The sequence below is a fragment of the Pipistrellus hanaki genome, assembly GCF_964339955.1.
Source record: "Pipistrellus hanaki genome assembly, chromosome: 9".
Classification (NCBI taxonomy): Eukaryota; Metazoa; Chordata; class Mammalia; order Chiroptera; family Vespertilionidae; genus Pipistrellus; species Pipistrellus hanaki.
In genome coordinates this window covers 35,258,526-35,278,887 of record NC_140511.1, presented here as the reverse complement: position 1 = coordinate 35,278,887, position 20,362 = coordinate 35,258,526, and the positions used below count along the sequence as shown (strand labels likewise).

At 41.3% G+C, this 20,362-nt stretch overlaps 1 protein-coding gene across 17 annotated transcripts in view; it reads right to left on the bottom strand.

The window, feature by feature from the left end:
• Nucleotides 1-20,362, bottom strand: part of LOC311628225 (disks large homolog 2) — a gene marked incomplete at its 3' end in the record, with an annotated part of 1,110,130 nt that overhangs the window by 66,587 nt on the left and 1,023,181 nt on the right. For all 17 annotated transcript variants that reach the window (XM_084895257.1, XM_084895256.1, XM_084895260.1 and 14 more), the window contains one exon: nt 5,135-5,311. In XM_084895257.1, coding sequence (XP_084751383.1) covers nt 5,135-5,311 — 177 coding nt within the window. The remainder of the gene's footprint in view (nt 1-5,134; nt 5,312-20,362) is intronic.

Sequence of the window (20,362 nt, the reverse complement as noted above, 5' to 3'; positions counted from 1 at the left end):
CCAATTAGCCAGCACCTTGAATTTGGACTTCCAGTCTCCAGAACTGTGAGAAAGAAATGTTTACTATTTAAGCCACCCAATCTGTGGTATTCTGTTATGGCAGCCTGAGTCGAGTAGGACAAAAACGTTATTTATGATACATCCCTCATTGCTCTAATCACAGTGCAGCTGTACCATAGCTACATGCTGGTCCCATAAACATTGGGCTCCAGATAGTGGCTCAATGACAGCTCTTGGCACCCAGGTGCTGCTCAAGCAATGCTTGCTGAATTAAATTTTGAGAAGTCTTACATTTGTAACTTTGGGAGTTAGGATTGCATATGAATTAGGAACATCAATTCTGAAGCCTGGATTCAAATCCCAGTTCTGTCATGTACCAGCTAGGCAATTTCAGGCAACTTAACCAACCTCCTGATTTATCAAATGAAAATAATAATATCACTTCCTTTATAAGGTTGCAATGTGGTTTAAATAAGTTATTGTAAAGGACTTAGAATAGTGTCTAGCATCATGTTCTAGGGGTGTTTTGGTAAATAAAATTCATTCACCATCTTAAAAAATGGAGGGAGAAGGCAATCATTTTCATCTTGGTTTTACTGGGATGATTAAATGAAATCATAATAGGGAAACATTTTTGTAAGTGGTAATGTCACACACTGATGTGATCCATTATGAGATTTTCCCAGGTCCACTTTACTAGCTGAACTATGGCCAAAAAAGGGGCTATAGGGAATATAAGAATGAAAAAATAACCCCAATGTGATAGTAAATTATATTTGTACCAATTGCCATTTATTCTAAGCTGAATGTAATCTGAAATGAGGCTGCCTCATTAGAAGTAAAGTATTAAAGAGTAGGCAAATGACAGGCTTTAAATTGCATTAAAATAAGTGCATATGACTCTGTGAAGAACCAAGATGGTGGTGTAGATAAATGCATGGTACTCACTGCCTCTCCAACAACCACATCAAAATTACAACTAAAACACAGAACAACCATCATTTAGAACCAGCTAAAAGCTGGCTGAATGGAAGTCTTACAACTAGAGAAGTAAAGGAAGCACACTGAGACTGGTAGGAGAGGCAGAGGCACAGAATAGGCTGGACTGGCACCCACTTGTATCCCCTTTTTAATCAGGAGGGAGACAGACTCTGTAGAACTGCCCATGAGGAGCAAGGGATCCCAGCCCTCTATCCCTGGGTCCCAGAGCTGGAAAGAAAAGGCCCTGCAACTTTGGGCTATAAAAATCAGTGGGGATTGGGGCTGAGTGACACAGAGGCTGGTGAAGACCCAGGTGTTCCTTTTAAAGAACCAGGCAGGAACTTGCTCGGTCCTGCTTCTTCTGAGCTCCAGCACCAGGGGCACCCAAACACATATGAGAAGGAACTGAATTGACTGGCATCGGGGCAGGAACTTGGGGGAGGCTTTCTCACAGACAGGGCTGCTCACAGAGTTCATTGTTCTAGTGCTGGGACCTCCCAATGGAGTTTCCATCAGAATGGCCCAGACTGTTTGCTCCACCCTGGTGATTCCCTGAGACCTGCCCAATCCATTTTACAGCTCCACCCAACCTGTTTGTACCCCTTTTCCACATGAATGGCCTGTCCCTGCTCAGGCTTCAGACTTTGCTAAAATATCTCAAACAACCTAAAGCTGGTAATACTGTGCCCCAAACCTATCAATAAAAGGCCCAAGACCTAGCACTAGCACCAGCCTGTCTTGCTTCACAGCTACTCCTGCACAGTAGATCTTCCACTGTAGTTGCAGCTGGTCACAGCCAATTGACCTGGAGGCCAACTCTTTCCATAGATGCCAAGAGCAATCAAGGCTCAACTACAAGACTGTGCACACAGCCCACACAGGGGAGCTCCTGGTGAAAGAAATAGACTTACAAGTCCAGCAATCACAGAGTCCCAAACAAGAGGAACCCAAGACACTTCATAATTATAATGCCAAAGGTTAAAGACAAAGAGATAATCTTAAAAGCAGCAAGAGATTAGTAGTTAAGTTACCTACAAGGGAGTGCCCATACAACTGACAGCTGATTTCTCATAGAAAACTTTGCAGGCCAGAAGGGAGTAGCAAGAAATACTTGAAGTGATGAATAGCAAGGACCTACAACCAAGATTACTCTACCAAGCAAAGCTCTCAGTTAGAATTGAGGGCAGATAAGGAGCTTCACAAATAAGAAAAAGGTAAAGAAGTTCATCACCAGCAAAAAAATGAAATGTTGAAGGGTATTCAAGGAGGAGGAGGAGAAAAGATATGAACAATAAAATGGCAACAAATACATATCTTTCTAAAAATTAAATAAACACAAAATACAATGAACAAAATAAACTGGTGAATAAAGGAGAATCAGAGGCATGGAAGTATGGAACAGACTGATGAATCTCAGAGGAAAGGGGGCAGAGGGCGGGAAGAGATAACGAAAGATCTTACCTATGGACTCAGATTTTGGGTGGTGAAGGCCTAGGTGGGGTGGGAACTGGGCGAAATGGAGAAGGGGGGACATGTGTAATACTTTCAACAATAAAGGGTTTTTAAAAAAGAACTCTGTGAGATATGATTTTAATTTCTTATTTATACTTTTCTAAAATTTTCCACATTTCTACAATAAAATGTATGACCTTGGAATGAATTAAAATTCTAAAGAGAATTTACAGACACACACACACACACACAAACACACAGGCACACACATACACACATATGAAGGAGGGAACCTTAATGAGATACAATACAAATAAATATCAATATTAATTCACTAGACAAACTTCTTTTCAGGTCAGCTGTAGTATGGTTATTAAAATGATTCTCAACCCCCCCTCAAAAAGACAGTCAGCTTAAGAATGACCACTAGTAGGTGGAAGATTATAAGAATAGCACCTAGAATGTTTCCTGGGAAGAAAAGGGTGTGTAATCCAACAAAGGAAGAAGTATTGACAAGGCTGATTAGAATCACAGAACCACAGAGTTGGAAAGAGGCTGAAAAATCATACAGTGCAACTCTCCCATCCAAAGCCTTGTGCAATTTTCCTGACACCACATCTTCTATTATCAGAATCACCTGAAGGAATTTACAGAAAAATAAAGATTTCTAAGACCCATCCAGGCAGATTGAATTAGAATCTTTGTGTGTGTGTGTGTGTGTGTGTGTGTGTGTGTGTGTGTGTGTGTGTTGGAGGGGGGAGATGTGGAGGGAAGGTAGGAGATGGGCATACGTAAGTTTTTATAATGTTCCCTGGTGTGAAAACCATTATTCTAGCTCACTATCTTTCAGGGACTCCACACCATCTCTGAGCAGCTCTGACTGTGAGTGGACCAAAAGCACTTAAACATGAGCTGCAGTCTATTCCCACACAGCTTTCCTTCCCCACCCACTTCATCCTTGGGGCTTTTTTCTACAGAGCAGCCCTTCAGAGAAGCTTTGGTTAATTAAATCAAACCAAATAAAAATGCATGTTGCTTTGACATATTCTTTTTTGAAGTAAATGAAAACGGGGAGACACAGAATAAAAACTAGGGCTGAGAGAAATGCTTTGAATACAAAACAGTTCAGAAAACATTACAAGCCATGGCACAAACTATGAACATCCTTTCAAAGCAACGTGAGGCAGCCATCTAGGCACCCAGAGGTTGAAAGAGCCCCAGGGCTCTGCCTGCGGGTGGGAGAGTCCTAGGCATGGTCAGGGAGGTGGGGAGGGTCCCTGCAGCTTCAGTTGCTTCTCTGCAAGTCCACCCCTCAAGGTGAGGGAGCAGCTGTGAATAGTTGGCCTGCTACTCCTCCCGCCCCTCCCATCCCCAGACCCTTTCTCCCAAGCTGTCAGGCCACAGGCAGAGAAAGATAGACCAGTCTCCTCTGGGGGGTGCAAATGCTCTTGTGGGGTCATTCTTCGGTATAATTTACACCTTTCTACTGTGGTTCGAGCCAGCTCAGTCACTGGACCACGTTGTGTGTGGGAGCACTTACATTCTTGACTGAGGATTTAAAAAAATATATATTTTATTGATTTTTTACAGAGAGGAAGAGAGAGGGATAGAGAGTTAGAAACATCGATGAGAGAGAATCATCAATCAGCTGCCTCTTGCACACCTCCAACTGGGGATGTGCCCGCAACCAAGGTACAATGCCCTTGACTGGAATCGAACCCAGGATCTTTCAGTCCGCAGGCTGATGCTCTATCCACTGAGCCAAATCGGTTTTGGCTTCACTGAGGATTTTATAATAACAGAGGTTTTGGGGGTCTGGATGGGAGGGGGGCCCTTTGAGAAACCCGCAGCTCATGGTGACTGTTCTGAATGAGCATTATTCCCGACTTCCATTTCTTGCCATCTCTCTTCTCTAGGGTGCAGATAACTTGGTTCTTAGTCAGACTCTGGGGGAAGGGAAGTTCCTTTCTGCTGGTGAAGATTAGAAGCTGCGATGGATGAAGGACTTGGCTGTTCTGAAGTACATTTCTGCCTTTCTAAAGCATAGTTGAACAGATCCTTAGCAAAGAAAGAGTATAATACTCTGGACTTAGGAAACACGGAACTAAATATCTGAGTGGAGTGAGCGGAAAGGTGAAGGTGGGGTGAGGACCAGGGTAACTAAAGGAGTGAAAAGCAACTGTAAACTCAGTCTTTCCACCTCACCTGATTTGATAGCTCGTGTCCCAAGCATCTGGATTTGGAATGGAATGGAAGTTTGTAGTTGATTTCCTTCAATATTTGCAGGTAACACACAACCAGGGTCTTATCTTAGTCAACAATCTACTTCCTGGTCTTTCTAGGAAATTACCTGTTAAATTTTGAACCTTTGGGATAAGCCTTCTGTGGGTGTAAATCAGCATGCAAGCTGATGGACACGATCTTGCAATTGGGAATGCTGGTGGAGGTTGAGAAAGGCAGTGCTGGCGGGTCCTCTTTTTTTCCTTTGTGCCCTGTCACAGTCACCCGTTTCAGTAAAACCCGAACATGAAGGGAGTGAGACTATTTATTTTTTGTCACCTGTTCCCACTAACCATTTCCCCGCAGACGGACTACTATCCCACTCACAGAGATCATTGTGAACAGTTTGCCGCATGTCCATCCTCCCTCAGCTCCCCTCTCCGCAGAGCGGAAGGGCTCTGAAACAGAAAAGCCTTCTTACCTCCGCTTGCTGGGGATGACCCCCATCTCCTCGCTGTCTCCATCCAGGGTGACTCTCCGGGCTTGCCACCACTCATCATCAGAGGCGTTGATCACGTGGAGAATGTCTCCATATTTAAAACTAAGTCCTTGACTTGGCAGCCCACTGTCCTTGCTCTTGTCATAGTCAAACATGGCTCTGGAGGGGATAACAAGAGAGGACACAGTTAGGATTCTCTGGAGCACAGAGTTAGGGTTCCCAGTTTTGATTTTTCACTCTTGCCCTGAGCATGCAGCTTTTAAGACCAACTCCCAAACCGCAGTCCACGTTCCCACTGCTTTGGTCACAAATGGAGGTCAGTTCTCGCTTCTCCTTGGTGGTTGCAGGGGGAGCCTCTCTCGACTCCTGAAACTGGGGTGCTTCTCTTGGAGACTATCATTGTAACAAGATGGTAATAGGAGACGGTAAAGCTAGTTTAATACCTGATGACTTTCCCCCCCACCTTTTTTTTCTTTTCTACTATGGTCAATTTTTTAAAATCATAAAAAACAAGAAAGCCATGAAGAGAAGCATGGGCATCTTTCTGAATAAAACATTTGTGTTACGGACAAATCCTCTCCATTGTTCCACTCTGTAGAACCCTTTCCTTTATAATAGGGGAAAATGGTAAAAACTCAAATGTCCACTCAGGTGACTGTGATCCTCCATGCAATTGGCATACTGGTCCATCACTGAAAGTGGATGGTGGCAGAGGTTAATATCATGCCATGAGTAAATGCTTAAAATGCAAATCTATACACCTATGTTTATGTGTGTGTGCATAGATAGATCAAAATTACACGGACAAGACAACTCCTACTGCTTCCACAGAATGCTGAGCCCACCTCATCACTGCAATTATCACTCTGGGTCATATGTCTTGCTTTATGTATCATGCTTTCCCTACCGAAGAGCATTTGCTTAGCCTAGCAAAGCCCAACACATGTATGACTGGTGAGGTGAGGGAGTTGGAAGCAGAATTAAAACTATGATGGAGACTTTATAATAACCAGCTGTTGCTGTTAGAAAGTACAATTTGTCTCAAATCCTATACTGGCCCCCTCCTCCTGTACGCCCCACTCTCACAAACCACCACCACCACACAGCATACAATTTCTCTAGAGAAGCAGATTTTTCCATTTTCCTGTTAATTCCCCTGTGATTCCATTCTAAGAATTTCCCTGGAGTGCAACCACTATGCAAGAAAAAATTAACTAGATCTGGGAAACAGACTTTTCTAATATCACTGAGGACTAAGTGGGGTTCTTTTCATTATTTTTTTCTCCTTATGAACGAAATGCCACATCTGCTGTCATGGCAACCGAAAAGAGCCGAAGGCAGCATCTAAAGCTCTGAAATGCTGCAGGAAAAGTCGAATTCCTTGCAACACCGCCCCTTCTTCCACTAACTCTATCCCCATGGGAGGAATATGGGGGAGGTTTTCAGTTTTGGCCCCAGAAGGACTCCTTTCTACCTTGGCCATTTGCATGTTCCTACCGAAAGTTTCAACAAAGCCTATGCCAGGAACGTAGGGCGGGAGAGGACAGAGACCCACTCTGGAAATGGTCACTTCTCTGGCTGGGTGGTGTGGCATAAATTAACATTCCTGAGCCACAGGTTTTTTTCATGCCAAATTAGTCCAATAGCTATCTTCACTGGGAGCTGTTGTGAGCATTAATAAAATAGCACATACAAAGCACCCCACCCCTGGCAGGTGCTGCATAGCAGAGTGTAATACAGGGGTTAAGAATATAGACTGAGGATCCAGAGATAGAGCATCTATCAGATCATCAAACCTCAGAGGGGAGGTAGGGAAGGGTGGGGGTAAAGGGAAGAGATCAACCAAAGGACATGTATGCATGCATATAAGCCTAACTAATGGACGCAGACACCAGGGCACTGAGGACATGAGTAGAGGGATGGGGGGACAATAGGGGATAAGGACACATATGTAATACCTTAATCAATAAAGAAAAAGTAATAAAAAAAAGAATATAGACTGAGGGGCCACACTGTGAGGGCCATAACTTGGCCTATGACTTCCTACAAGTCATATAGCTGGTCACCCAGGTGAGCTCCTTACCCTCTCTTAGGGCTCAGTTCTGCCTTAGGTAACAGAGTGGTGGTAACAGTACCTCCATGAAGGAATTGTATGGACGAAATGTTACCTAAGGCAATGCATGAAGAGCATGCACAGCAGTACCTGGCTCCTAGTGACAATAAGTATGAACTGTTATTATTATTTGCCCTTTCCCTTTTGAGTGTATATTCACAAAAATCCTTTCCATGAGTGTTGTTTATCTTGGACAATCTTCCCCTCTGGGATCACACCGATGCAGGCTTGTCAGGTCCCTAAAAAACAAGCAGCTGACACGTTTCCGCAGTGCCTGGCTCCTTTGGATATTAATGGATCATCACATCTGGGGAAAATGCTCCAATGCCTCATCGCTTAATTTAAAAAGCGATAAGCTGTTTTTAATTTGCTTTATGTGCTAATTCATCACAGCAACTTTTATAAAATGCCATTAAGACTCACACTTCCCACCCAGGGTGCTTTTAACAAGTCCATTAGACAAGAGGAATTAGATATGAATAATGCAGTGGCTCTCCCATCCTCCTGCCCCTCCTGCATTTCAGCGTGTGGCGGCCCTGGGCCAAGCCAGGGAGTCTAGGGAGGGAAGAGGAAAGCTGCTCATCCTCAAGGCTGAGGGCCATGGCTGGGAGATACTTGGGACCTGATGAAACTGTGCTTAGTAAGAGCCCACAGTGTGCTAAGGACTCTATATTCATTGTCTCACTCCATTTTCCGGGGTGGAAGACAACAGTTGGGTTATATCAGGGGTCTTCAAACTACGGCCCGCGGGCCACATGCAGCCCCCAGGGGAGTCTGATCCTGTCCGCCAGGTTTTTTGGGCAGTGAGCGCAGCCAAGGTGTTACAGTAGGAATTAGTAGTTCATATAGTCCGGCCCTCCAGCTCTCTGAGGGACCGTGATCTGGCCCCCACTTTAAAATGTTTGAGGACCCCTGGGTTATATGCTAAGTGTTGGAGAAAGAAGAGACCTGGGTTGAAGTCCCAACTCTGCCAATCCTAGTTATGAATTTCAGGAGGTATGTTACTTCACCTCTGAGATGGCCTCTGAACCATAGATGACAACTCCCTATCGATGAAATACAGATAATGAGGACATTAACTCAAAAGATTGTTATAGACACACAACAATGGGAAGATGCACACGAAGTGCCCTGCACCAAACAGAATGAATTTCATTTTATTACTTCTGATAGCGATCCTGCCATGCAAGCAGTTTTGATCTCATAAAGGAAATGAGACTCAAAGATCCAAAATGAAAAAAAAAAAAAAAGCAAAAAGCTAGTATGTGGCAGAACCAAGATTGAAATATAGATAGATGTGTCTGAATCTAAAGCCCAGCTTGGAATTCTCTATTAGGAGTATGGGACTTAGACCACATATCTGAGGACTTTGTGATTTGATGGTCACATTTATGAGAACACCATGGACTGGATTCCAGAAGAGAGGTGTGGGTCATTTATTAAGTGCACATTCAGTTCTCACAACTGCCCTGCTATGCATATGTCGGCCCTGTATTACAGGTGAGAAAATACAGATTTGGGTAATCTAAGTAGCATAGCCTGAGTCACACCAGAGTCACACCAGCTGTCAAGTAGTGAGGCATAACTCAGCTCAAAACCTGTCTACCTCTGAGGCCAGAGAACTTCCTGTTAACCAACCCGTGTGTTTTTGCAAGCAATCTTCTCCAACCCCAAACATCCACACACTCTATTGTGCTAAGACTGCAGTAACGTTTAATAACCATGGGTCATGATAGCATGCTAGTCAGAGGATTGATTTTGGCTGAACCACTTTGAGATTGGCATAGTGGAATGACAAGGGTGGAGAGAACTACAGGGATAGTAGCCCTAAGAACAAGAAAAAGCACAAGACATGTCTCATGGTTGCCCAGGATATGGTAGGAAGAATAATCCCCAAGCCCCTCTAGCCAAAGGTGTTCACACCTTACTCCCCAGAACCTGTGACTATGTTACTTTACTATTGTATATGGCAAAAGAGATTTGCTGATGTGATAAGGGCTAAGGGTCTTGAGATGGGGAGATTATTTAGGATTATCTGGGGGGAGCTAATGGAGTCTTTAACCATGGAAAAGAAGACAGAAGAATAGGTCAGAGAAATGCTACATGAGAAGGACTAGACCGTCATTGCTGGGTTGGGAGATGGAGGAAGGTAATTTGTTACAGCAGTAAAAGGAAATGGATAGCAGAAGACAAGACACAAATTGATTTACGAGAGGGCTGGTAGAAGGCAAAGCCCACCAGTTTAATGATCCTCTCAAAGGCTCTTTAGAATATTTAGAATAAAAACTAGTCAGTGATAATAACAACAACCTACTGAGTACCTCCCATTGGGCTGGCCATGTGCAAAGTACCATTTCTTCACATAATTTTATCTTATTGAATCCTTGAAAATATCTTGAAATATAGGTATGATCATTTCTACTTCGCAGTTAAAAAAGTTAAAGCTTTAGCCCAGCTGGTGTTGCTCAGTATTTGAGCGTAGATCTATGAACTAGGAAGTCATGGTTCGATGGTTCTATTCCTTGTCAGGGCACATGCCTGAGTTGTGGGCTCCATTTCCCAGTGTGGGGTGTGCAGGAGGCAGCTGATCAATGATTCACTGTCATCATTGATGTTTCTATCTCTTTCTCCCTCTCCCTTCCTCTCTGAAATCAATAAAAAATATACAACTTAAGGCTTTGATTTTTTACGTTTATATTTCATCCAAATTCTCACAAAAATCCTATGAGAGAAATATTATTGTCCCTATTTTCTGATAAGGATACTGACACACAAAAGAAGCAGTCCTATTCACTTCTTAAGTTGCAAAGCAGTCTGCTGGCTCCTTGAAGTGGGAAGCCCATTCAAGACTGGGAGTGTGATTCATCTACTGCGCTGGATCAGAAGCCACTGCGGGTCAGAAGCTCCCAAGTCTAGCCTTTGCAAATGCATTTATAAAGGAACAAATGAACCAGCAAATTACCCCCTCCTGGGCTGTGAACTGCTTGGGCTGGAGCAGCTTTGGTTTCCATGACAACTTTAAGGTCCAAGAAGCAGAGTGCTTCAACTCAATTTCCTGTCTCTTGAAGTGGAGGCTTCTGCTTGATGAGAGGAGACCTGGTTCTCATCTTTCCATGCAGCAGGAGAGAGAACAAAAGCAGCTGGACAAAGTCTTCTCTCTGCTCCTCCCACTGTGCCTGGCTTGGATGGGTGTGTTCCATTGTTAAGGGAAGGGGCTCAGGATGGTTCAAAATGCACAGAGGTTGGAATAAAGGGACCCATTCAAGTGAGCCCACTTCTTTCTGAGTGTCCTTGGCAAAAATCAGTGGACTAACCTGAGCCTTGCTTTACCTATAAAATCGACTTAATCATTCCTAAGTCTCAGCATATTTGCAAGGATTCAATGAGGTGACATAGGAAAAACATGTAGCATAAGAACTGCCAAGTATTTATTTTTTAACTTCACTCCTTCTATTCTTTAGAAATGAGTGAGAGTTATTTCTGCAAGTATTGGAGGGGGGATGTAATATAGTGTCTTTTAAATCTAATATAAAAGTGCATCTATAGCAAATTTTCTCAAAACATTTTCCTGTCAGGGGGATGTGGGACTGGAAGCATGGGATCTGAACTTTAGTTGCTTTTACTTTACAAATAATACATTTCCAAATGTTCTCTCTTCTTAAAAGCATTCTTTCACCCGCTGATAAATTTGATAAGGAAGTGTTTCAAAAACAGAAGGCAACCTGGACTTAGGGAGAACCTTGGATGGAGTTAGGAGGTCAGGGTTCTAGTTCTGCCATCAACATGATTGTTCCTATGTGAACCTGCATAAGTTACTTAACCTCTTTGTGCTTCAGCTTCTATGTAAAACAGGCCAGAAAGATTCTGTAAGGTGTGTTTCAGCTGTCATGCTCTGTGCCTTTGTCCTGCAAAACACTTGGGGAAATATTAATATGTCTCATAGGATTGTGTTTGCATTGTGAAAATCACTCTGTCATCTCCTCCATCAGTCCCAGGACCACTCCTTCTCCCCTCTTCGTGCCCTCGCTGGCAGTTAACTGCCCCTCTCCTATACTCTTATATCAACCTATAGTATCTCCTATACTCTTACATCAACCTGTATTGTGATTATTTAATATTTTGCATATTCTAGTTGGAACAAGCATGGAGGATGGGGAAGGTTTACATTCCTTCTATCCTCACATAGCAGATACCCAATAAAAGTTATTTTATATTTTTCAATCTGTCACTTATACCTGTACTTGTCCCAGGGAATTAAAGCGTTTATTTTCTTTCCTGTAAAGGCCTGGGCAGTTGGGGAAAAAAGGTAAGAAAGGCTTGAGTGGCATCTAGCACAGGCTTTCCTGACTTTCTTAGGAAAGGTGAACATCCGGGCAAGAGTCCAGACAGTTCAGTCTCCCAAGTCAGAACACACTCATCCAGGGAAGAGGGAAACACAGCTCTGCACTGATCACTTCATACATCTCCCCAAGAAACCATAACATTCACACCCCTGTGGGCAGGTCTGCATGTCCAGGCTCACAAGGCCACTTATTACCAAACTTAGTTCAATAATGAATTGTCCCCAATGAAAAGGCACCTAAAGCTATGAGCAAATTGGTCTTAGTGGAACAGACACATTGGCTTCTGTCAGTACTGCTGAGGCCATTGGCCAACATGCCATTGTTTACTGAGTGACTACTGAGCACACAGTAGACTGACATGTCAGGCACTATTACAGGTATTTATTATCTGAGATTGGAAAGATACCCCTTATTATGCAGGCACTGTTCCCATTTTATGGAGTACCTGCACTATGTGCCAGAGACTATGGTATCCCATGGGTTATGTCATTTAATCACCAATAACCTTGCAAGGCAGGTTTATGCTCTTTTAAAGATACTATTTTCAGCATCCCAGACTGTTTCCTTCTATGTCAGGAAGGTGTTGGGAAATGTCAATTTCTATTGTACCCCAGGAATCAGGCAGTCACGGTCATAATGGAAGATGGAACTAATTGGGCACCATGGTCTGGGTCCTTTTGCAGCTGCATTTTGATTCTATTATAATTGGGGAAGAAGCATTGCTGCCAGCGACAGCATCTCTCTCTCTCCCCCCACCCCTCCAACCCACCTCCCCCCTTTCCTAACCAACTTTGCATGTCTAGAAGCCTGTGTATTGATCATTCCAGACAACTCATCATCTAAGTCTCCAGGGACGGGCCTACTGCAGCCTGCCTTCTCTCTCAGGGTGTCCTAGCAATCTGTCAGGTTGGCTCACACTGAAGTGCCGACTGACAGGCCCCCGTCTGTGGGGAGCAGAGGCAAATCTGAGCCTGCCCAGGCAGCTCATCAGACCACGGCGAATAATGCTTCAGGTTTCAGGGTTGGCTGAAGCTGAAAAGATCAATCATCTTACAATCACTGCCTTCTCCCCCACATGCTATCAGCTGGATCCTCAGGAAAATGAAACACGGGAGAAAGGAATATGTCGAGGATGAATGGCCCAGATTTTATGGCCCGAATAAAAGCTCTTCTGTCCCAGCCTTGTTGATTAGGCAATCAGGTATATTCATCAAGATACTTCAGAAAGGCTGGCACAGCCCGACCACAGCCTTTTATTTCTGATCTAGGCTAAAAATGTAGACCAACCTTTGCTATTCAGTCTTAAATATCTTACTGCCACAAATTAGTAAGCTTGCAGTGGAGAAACAGAAGTATCCTGATATGGAATTTCATTGTTGCTAATGAACAATTATCATTTAACATTTAAATGTATTAATAGAAGACTTATGTAAAGATTATGGGATGTGGCCATGAAGAAAATCCTGGGTTCCAATAGCTCTGCCATTGAATGTGATCAATAGAGTCAAATTTCAATTTCTTCCTTGTCCATTCCATCCCTTTTTTATAATGTTACTGAAGCATGAACAAAGCAAGCCAACGACATTTTCTGTTATGTATTTTCTGACTGACAAGTGACATCAGCTTGCATGGGGCCTGGCTTAGAAAAGGTGTTGGAGAAAGTTCACGTCTTTCCTGAGCAGATGAAAAAGGGGAGAACACATCCAAGAACATTTCACATAACTACCTTAAGTCCTTAATTGTGGTTAACCACAAAACCAGGCTGTGAGACAATCACTTCAGCTCTTCTAATACTGAGCTTGTGTTTTTTGTTTTTTGTTTATTTTGTCTATACATTTCCAGAAAACTGGGAGGAACTATGGACCTGGACTGAGGCAAGAGAAGATCTGGAACGAAGGAAAACTTTGACTCCCATGTGTGAGATAAAGGCTCCCGTTCTCACCTAATGAATGAGGGGAGAGAGAGAGGAGGACAGAAGACGGTTTCTTTCTCACCCAGGTAAAAACATAGTTAGAAGGTGATTTAACTTCCACATATGGCTGTGAGATAGTAGTTATTTAAATATTAAATGCAATAGTGTGAACATAGTGCCTACAATGTGCCAGTGACTGTGTTTGAGGACTCAGCAGGAAGCAAGAGGCTTGCTTCTGTCCTCATGGAGCTTAATGTTTGCGAGTATGGGTAAGAAGTACATTCGGTCAGCTACTTACTCATTCATTTATTCATTTCTCAAATAGCTATGGAGTATGTACCAATGACAATTCTAGGAGCTTGAGGCCTATCAGTGAATGAAAACAGACACAAATTCCTGCCTTTGTGGAGCTCATAGCCTAGTGATGGGAAATGCTAATAAGTAAAAAATATAATGAATAAGTAAACAGTATGATATTAATAGGTTAAATGTGGATCATTGCTATGGAACAAGTTAAAAATAGAGCAAGGTAAGGGAGGTCAGGATTTTGAGATGGGGTGGAGTTGTGGTGGTGGTTAAGGTCAAATTTTTAAGTGGGGTGGTCAACGTAGGACTCACTGAGAAGAGACTCCGAGGTAAGGCTGGAAAGAGGTGAGGGAGTTAGTCATGCAGGTATCTGAGGAAAGTGTGCTAGGAAGGAGGAATAGCCAGAGCAAAGGCCCTAAATATAGTTAAAACTGAAAGTGATGCATGCTATCATAGGAACTAGAATGAGGTGCTATGACATCAGAGGAGGGAGCTCCATCAGGTGAGTCTCATTTATCTCGTGTCTCTTGCACTGAGGAGAAGGTGCTCACGGCAAGAAGCTAAATTGAACTGAAGTGAATTCAGAACCCAGGCTGTGTGACCTCGGAGACATTCATCTCTTTGGTGCCGCCTCTGTAAAATACAACAGTAGAAGCGGTACAGCCTGGAGAGGTAAACGAGGGCTGGCCACTAGGGATGATGAGTGTGACAGTCTCCCATAGCCTCCTACTTCTATTGGACTGGCCAGACCTCGAGCTCTGCAAGATCCCAAGCTTCTCCCAATAGTGCCAGGGGTTAAGTCTCAGAGAAAAGAAAAAGTTTTGAACCCCCAGCTGTGGGCCTAGTAATCCTCTAGGCCAGTGGTCGGCAAACTGCGGCTCTTTGGCCCCTTGAGTTTTTAACAAAGGCCAGCTTAGGAGTACCTAATTAAGTTAATAACAATGTACCTACCTATATAGTTTATCTTTAAAAAATTTGGCTCTCAAAAGAAATTTCAATCGTCGTACTGTTGATATTTGGCTCTGTTGACTAATGAGTTTGCCGACCACTGCTCTAGGCTTTGCATTATGGCCATACATTTGAATGGTGTGCTTCTTGTCTTGAGTCTAAGTTTAGAAATAATACATGAAACCTGAACACAGGCTTAGGATGCTTGTAGTATTTCATGGTTGAGTTTTAGGCATATCAGGTGGAATACTTAGGCCAGTTGAATGCATGATTCCCATAGAATTGGCCGAAAGAAAGCGGATATTGGGTTTTGAAGAAATGCCCTGAAGAATGGTAATTTGGAGTAGTGGGGAGCAGGATTTGTTTTGTTTTACAGAGGAGTGAGCATTTTAAGGGAATCAACTTGTGAAGTTAATCAAGGTAGACTGCTTGGCAAGGAAGAGGTTCATTGCCTAAGACAGATTTAGATAAATTCTGGCAGGAAGTAAAGTCCACAAGGAGTTGTTTTCGATTTTATTTAATCAGTTGAGGAAGCTGACTAACAGCAAATGGGGGAGGATATGGAACCTATGAAACAGGGAGAGAAATCTGTACTTGAGTGAAGTAATTTGCTTTGATTATCCAGAGAGATATGGGTTTTTGTAATTTCAGAATAAAGTAAAAAGTTTGTGATTTCTCTAAATTGGCTCGAGTGGCAGTCCCTTACTTAGTCCAAAGTCTCACTGGGATTTATTATGTTTCTTTGTTCTCTCTCTTCTCTAAACTTCTGATGCATTTAATAAATAATTCTTGGTGGTTTTAAATAATTTCCAGTAATAGTGTTTTTTTCTATACTCAAGTGATCCCTTTTATGTTTCTTTTCCTTTGATGAATTAAAAACAATTTTAAAATTCTATGCAAAATATGATCAAATTTTATAAATTTATCTATTGATTGATCTCTCTCTGTTGGTACAATTAAACCAGGTATAATTTGTCCATCTGTATATTTGATCAATTTGTCTATATGCACAAATAAATTACTAGAATATTAATACTATAAATTACTAGATAAATTACTAGAATATTAATCACTTAATGTTAAAAACTGGAACACTGGGTAATTTTCCCCTCTTTGTAAGTTTTAAATGTATTTGTCTTTTGCTTTTTTCTCTTTCATTCACTTAAGTATAGTTAGTATACAATATTATATTAGTTATATTAGTTTTAGGTATACAATATAGTGATTCAACATTCATATACCTTACAAAGTGATCTCCACAATAAGTCTAAAATAAGTTCTAGGAACTGTCACTGTTCATAGTTATTAAAATATTATTGACTATATTTCCCTTCACTTTTTTTCACTCACTATCCCCCACTCTTCTCTCCTCTGGCACCAACCTTTTGGCCTTTCTTTCTATGAATCTGTTTTGTTTTGTTTGAGATTCCACATATAAATGAAATCATACATTATTTGTCTTTCTCTGACTTATTTTACTTAGAATACCACCAGGTCCATCCATGTTGTGGCAAATTTCTTTTTTATTTTTATTTTTATTGCTGTATAACGTTCCATTGTGTTTATATATACACACACATCTTCTTTATCCATTTGTCTAACGATGGATACCTAGGTTGTATCCAATAAAATCATCTTTGATCAGATATGCATTTGTTTTGAGGTAAGTTATTTTCTCCATATATTTGTCTAAGAAAACCTCACTTTCCTTCAATGTTTCCTGAAACCCAGGTAAAGTACAGCTCCAGGCAAATGATCCTTTGGAGGATATGAAGGAAACTGTAGGAGATGATATTTATACTGAAGCTCAACTCTCTGGCAGGTCTCTAGAATCCTCATGGATGTTTTCTGCCCCAAGTTATTCACTCTGGTCTCAAGCATAAGGATGTGTTGAGGGGTCATTCAAATTCTGTCTTACAGCATTGTAAAGGTAATGAACTTTTGTGGGAGCTATTATTGCAGTCTTAGTTCCAGGTGTCATTAAATGTAATGCATTTTGTGGCAGGCCTATACGGGCCAGGAAGTTGGAAAAGCCAGTCTTTATGTGACTTCTTTATATCCTGAGTTATAGGACTTCTGTTCAGTTAGATTTTAGGTGGTTTTGAATGGTGGTTGCTCTGTAGTTTAGTTGTAATTTGGTATGTTTGGGGGAGGGTGAAAGTACCATGCTTACCCATGCTGCCATCTTGACCAGAAGTCCTCTACTAATATTGTTTTGTGTTCTTTAAATCCTGACCTGAGATATATATTTTATATTTGAGAGAAAGAGAGATTGAACCCACAACTTAGGTATGTTGACCAAGAATTGAACCTGCAACCAACTGAGCCACCCAGCTAAGGCCCTCCAGTAATATTATTTTGCTAAAACTGTTAGAAGTTTTAAAATTTGTTTTCTATCAATTTTTTTAACATATGGTATGAAAATACCAGTTATATATTTTTTCCAGGTAAAAATGTCTTAGTTTATCTATTACCAGATAATATGGGATCCAAGAGGAGGAGGAAATGAGGAAAGACACTAATAGTTATTGAGCACCTGCCATTGGTTGGCCACTGGAGTAGGCACTCTCCATATGTTGGCACTGAATAATAAGAACACTGCAAATTTGTAACTAATATCTCTATTTTACAAATTAAAAAAAAAAAAACACATGAGTTTCATAGGCATTAAGTCATTCGACCATGGTCATCTAGGAGGTAAGTAACAGGAATGAATCCCAGGTTGTCTGTCTCTCATATGTTTGTCTTTGTAGTTAAGCATGTGGTTTGAAATGAGAATTTCAGAGATAGACTCAAGTTATCTTTTCTCTGGAAAGGAGGATCACATCCTTAGTTCTCAGGAGATGACTGTTCAGTTAACATTCATTTGTTCAGCATACATGAGTTAACCACCTACTACATGCAGTAAGTCAGTGCTGAATGCTGTGTGTGTGTGTGTGTGTGTGTGTGTGTGTGTGTGTGTATAAAATCTTACCCCCTTCATCAACAAGATTCTAGTCTAATATGGGAAACAGTCATGTGCACAAATAAATATAGGGCAAGGCACAATGGAAAAGGTGCATAAAAGAATAATGAATGACATGATATTGAGCAAACTGAAGAAAGATTAACATTAATACCAATTACCAGACAGGAAAAGATATTATTTATGGTAAGCCTTGAGGAATGCATATGACTTGGCCCCAAAAAGGATGAAAATAAAGAGCATTAGAGGATGAGGAAACAGAATGAACAAAAGCATTGAGTTATAAAGGAAAGTCTTGGGATTAGAGAATTATGCATTTTTATTTATTTTTTTTCAGAATCCCTGGAGATTACTGAGTTTGCTTGGGTGTGTGATGGGAAATAAAACTGAAAAAAGAGATGAAGGACAGTATGTAGAGGAATTTGAAAGCCCTGATGAGGAGACTGAGTATTATTTTGTATGTCAAGAGCCTTACTCATAATTTCACCATTCCTGCTCTGTGTAAGGGCAGACTTGAGGGCAATAGTGGCCATTCATTCCTTTATGTATAAATTGAATGGATGAACTTAGTTTTGGATATAGTCTATTTGGATATAGTGGAGAAGTTAAGCATGTGGTTTGAAATGAGAATTTACACTATGAGCAAGTCAAGCAGAGATAGACTCAAGTTATCAGCCCATCATTGACTAGCAAAGCCATGTTTGACCCTCTATCTCTCAGATTACTAGATCCCCAAGTTTTAGTCAAGTACAATTCCATGTAGCTAAAAGGTGAAACTCCTTTTATTTCCTTGTATCTACATGAAACTATAATCTAAGCAGTAATGGTATATGATACCATTTACTCTGCTCTTCTGCTTTTTTGGAAAGCAAATGTGATGGATGGTGCTCTAGCAGCCACATTAGACACAGAGGACAAGGACCTTACCCTAGGAATGCAGATCAGTCTGGGGTTTCGTGACAAATTTATGTACCACTCTATTAGTCCTAAAATGCCTACTATGATGCTTTGTATATACATAAGTAGAAAGCAACTTCTTGTTTAAGTCACTGTTATTTTGAGCTTTTCCTATGTACCATAGCAAAACTTAATTATTTTTGATATACAATGAAATTAGAAGACAATGCCAAGTGAGTATAATGGGAGAGAGGAGAAGGTTGGGGACTTGACCTTGGAGAACACTCACATTTTAAGAAGCTCAAGAACATGGAGAGTTCAAAGTCAAAGCCAGATTAAAGTCAGAAAGTTTATGTGAGCTTTCGTGTGGGGATTGGTGAGGAATGGTAGTGGAAGTGCCACCAAGTCTAAAATGTCTGTTTGTACAAATAAAACAACTTGCTGATGGTGGAGCTGATGGTAAAAAGTAGGGTGATTCAGCCACTTCCAAGACAGAGAATTGGGTTATACAAGGCCAATTTCTGCTCCTAACTTTTCAATCATTTCATTAATACCATCTTTCCTGGCATAGAATGCTCAGCAATGGAAGGGATATCCATAGAAGGTAAGGTCAAGGGTGGGGGGAAAAGTGGGGGGAAAATAAAGCAGGTTCTTTGATGGTAGCTATTCTTGAGAATAACTACCTTAATCATTCTTTTGCTCTGCAATAGACACCATAAAGAAATGCCCCTTCTCTGTTCTAGCAAGGCTACATGAAATCCACAATCTGCCTATCAGTGACTGCAATGAGCTAGTGGTGAAGAACTGTTGCCTGATCCCTATGTTCTGTGCTCCATCTATGGCTCTGCATTCCCAGGTCCTTCAGACCCAAGCATTGGAAGCCAACTGTAAAGAGACTTCACTAAAAGGGAAATGCTAGTTTCCCTCAAAGATCATGAATCCTATTATTTGTACTTTAGCTTAGTAGTAAGGGTTTCATAGATGCTCCGGTTGTCAATTATTTTCATGAATAATACACAGTGCTGACAGTTAACAATGCACCCTCACAGACGTTATTCGGGCCTCATGGTAGCCTCATGGAATGAACAATTTTATTCCCTTTGATTTACACTTTGACCCAGAGATGATGATGAAGAGAAAGTAGAGGATAAAGATGATATAATATAAATAGTTACTGAATTATAATAGTACTAAGCATAAGGCAGAGTATTGCTAATGTTATTTTTTTTTAACTTTCATAGCAAAGTTGGACTTAGTATTACCATTGTATAGATAATACAACTAAGATTCTAAGAGTTGAAGTGACTTAAAGGTTACATAGCTAGTAACAAATGTCCGCTGGCTCCAAATCCTTGACCCTCTCCTCTATACACAGTGAATATGACACTAGGGAGCATTTCCAGCAGCATAAAACTCTTCTTCACATAAATGTCAGAGCTGATCCTGTGATGCCCAGGAAGCTATCATTTATGCTAACCTCTCTTGGGGAACAATTAGATGGTAAAGCAACTAGTTCAGATATTCAGTTCATTGAGACCCCTGAAAGAAGCCTAATTCTTCCAAATTAATTGCTACTGACTTTAACTTTGAAACTTTTAAATTAAATGTTCTTTGATCATTTCCTTAATGAAGCTGTGAAAAAAAATTTTTTTAAAAAATCAAATCAAAGGGAATTTAAGATGCTTCTGAAGTAGTTTCTTAATAAAGAAAAGTCACTTAAAGTGTT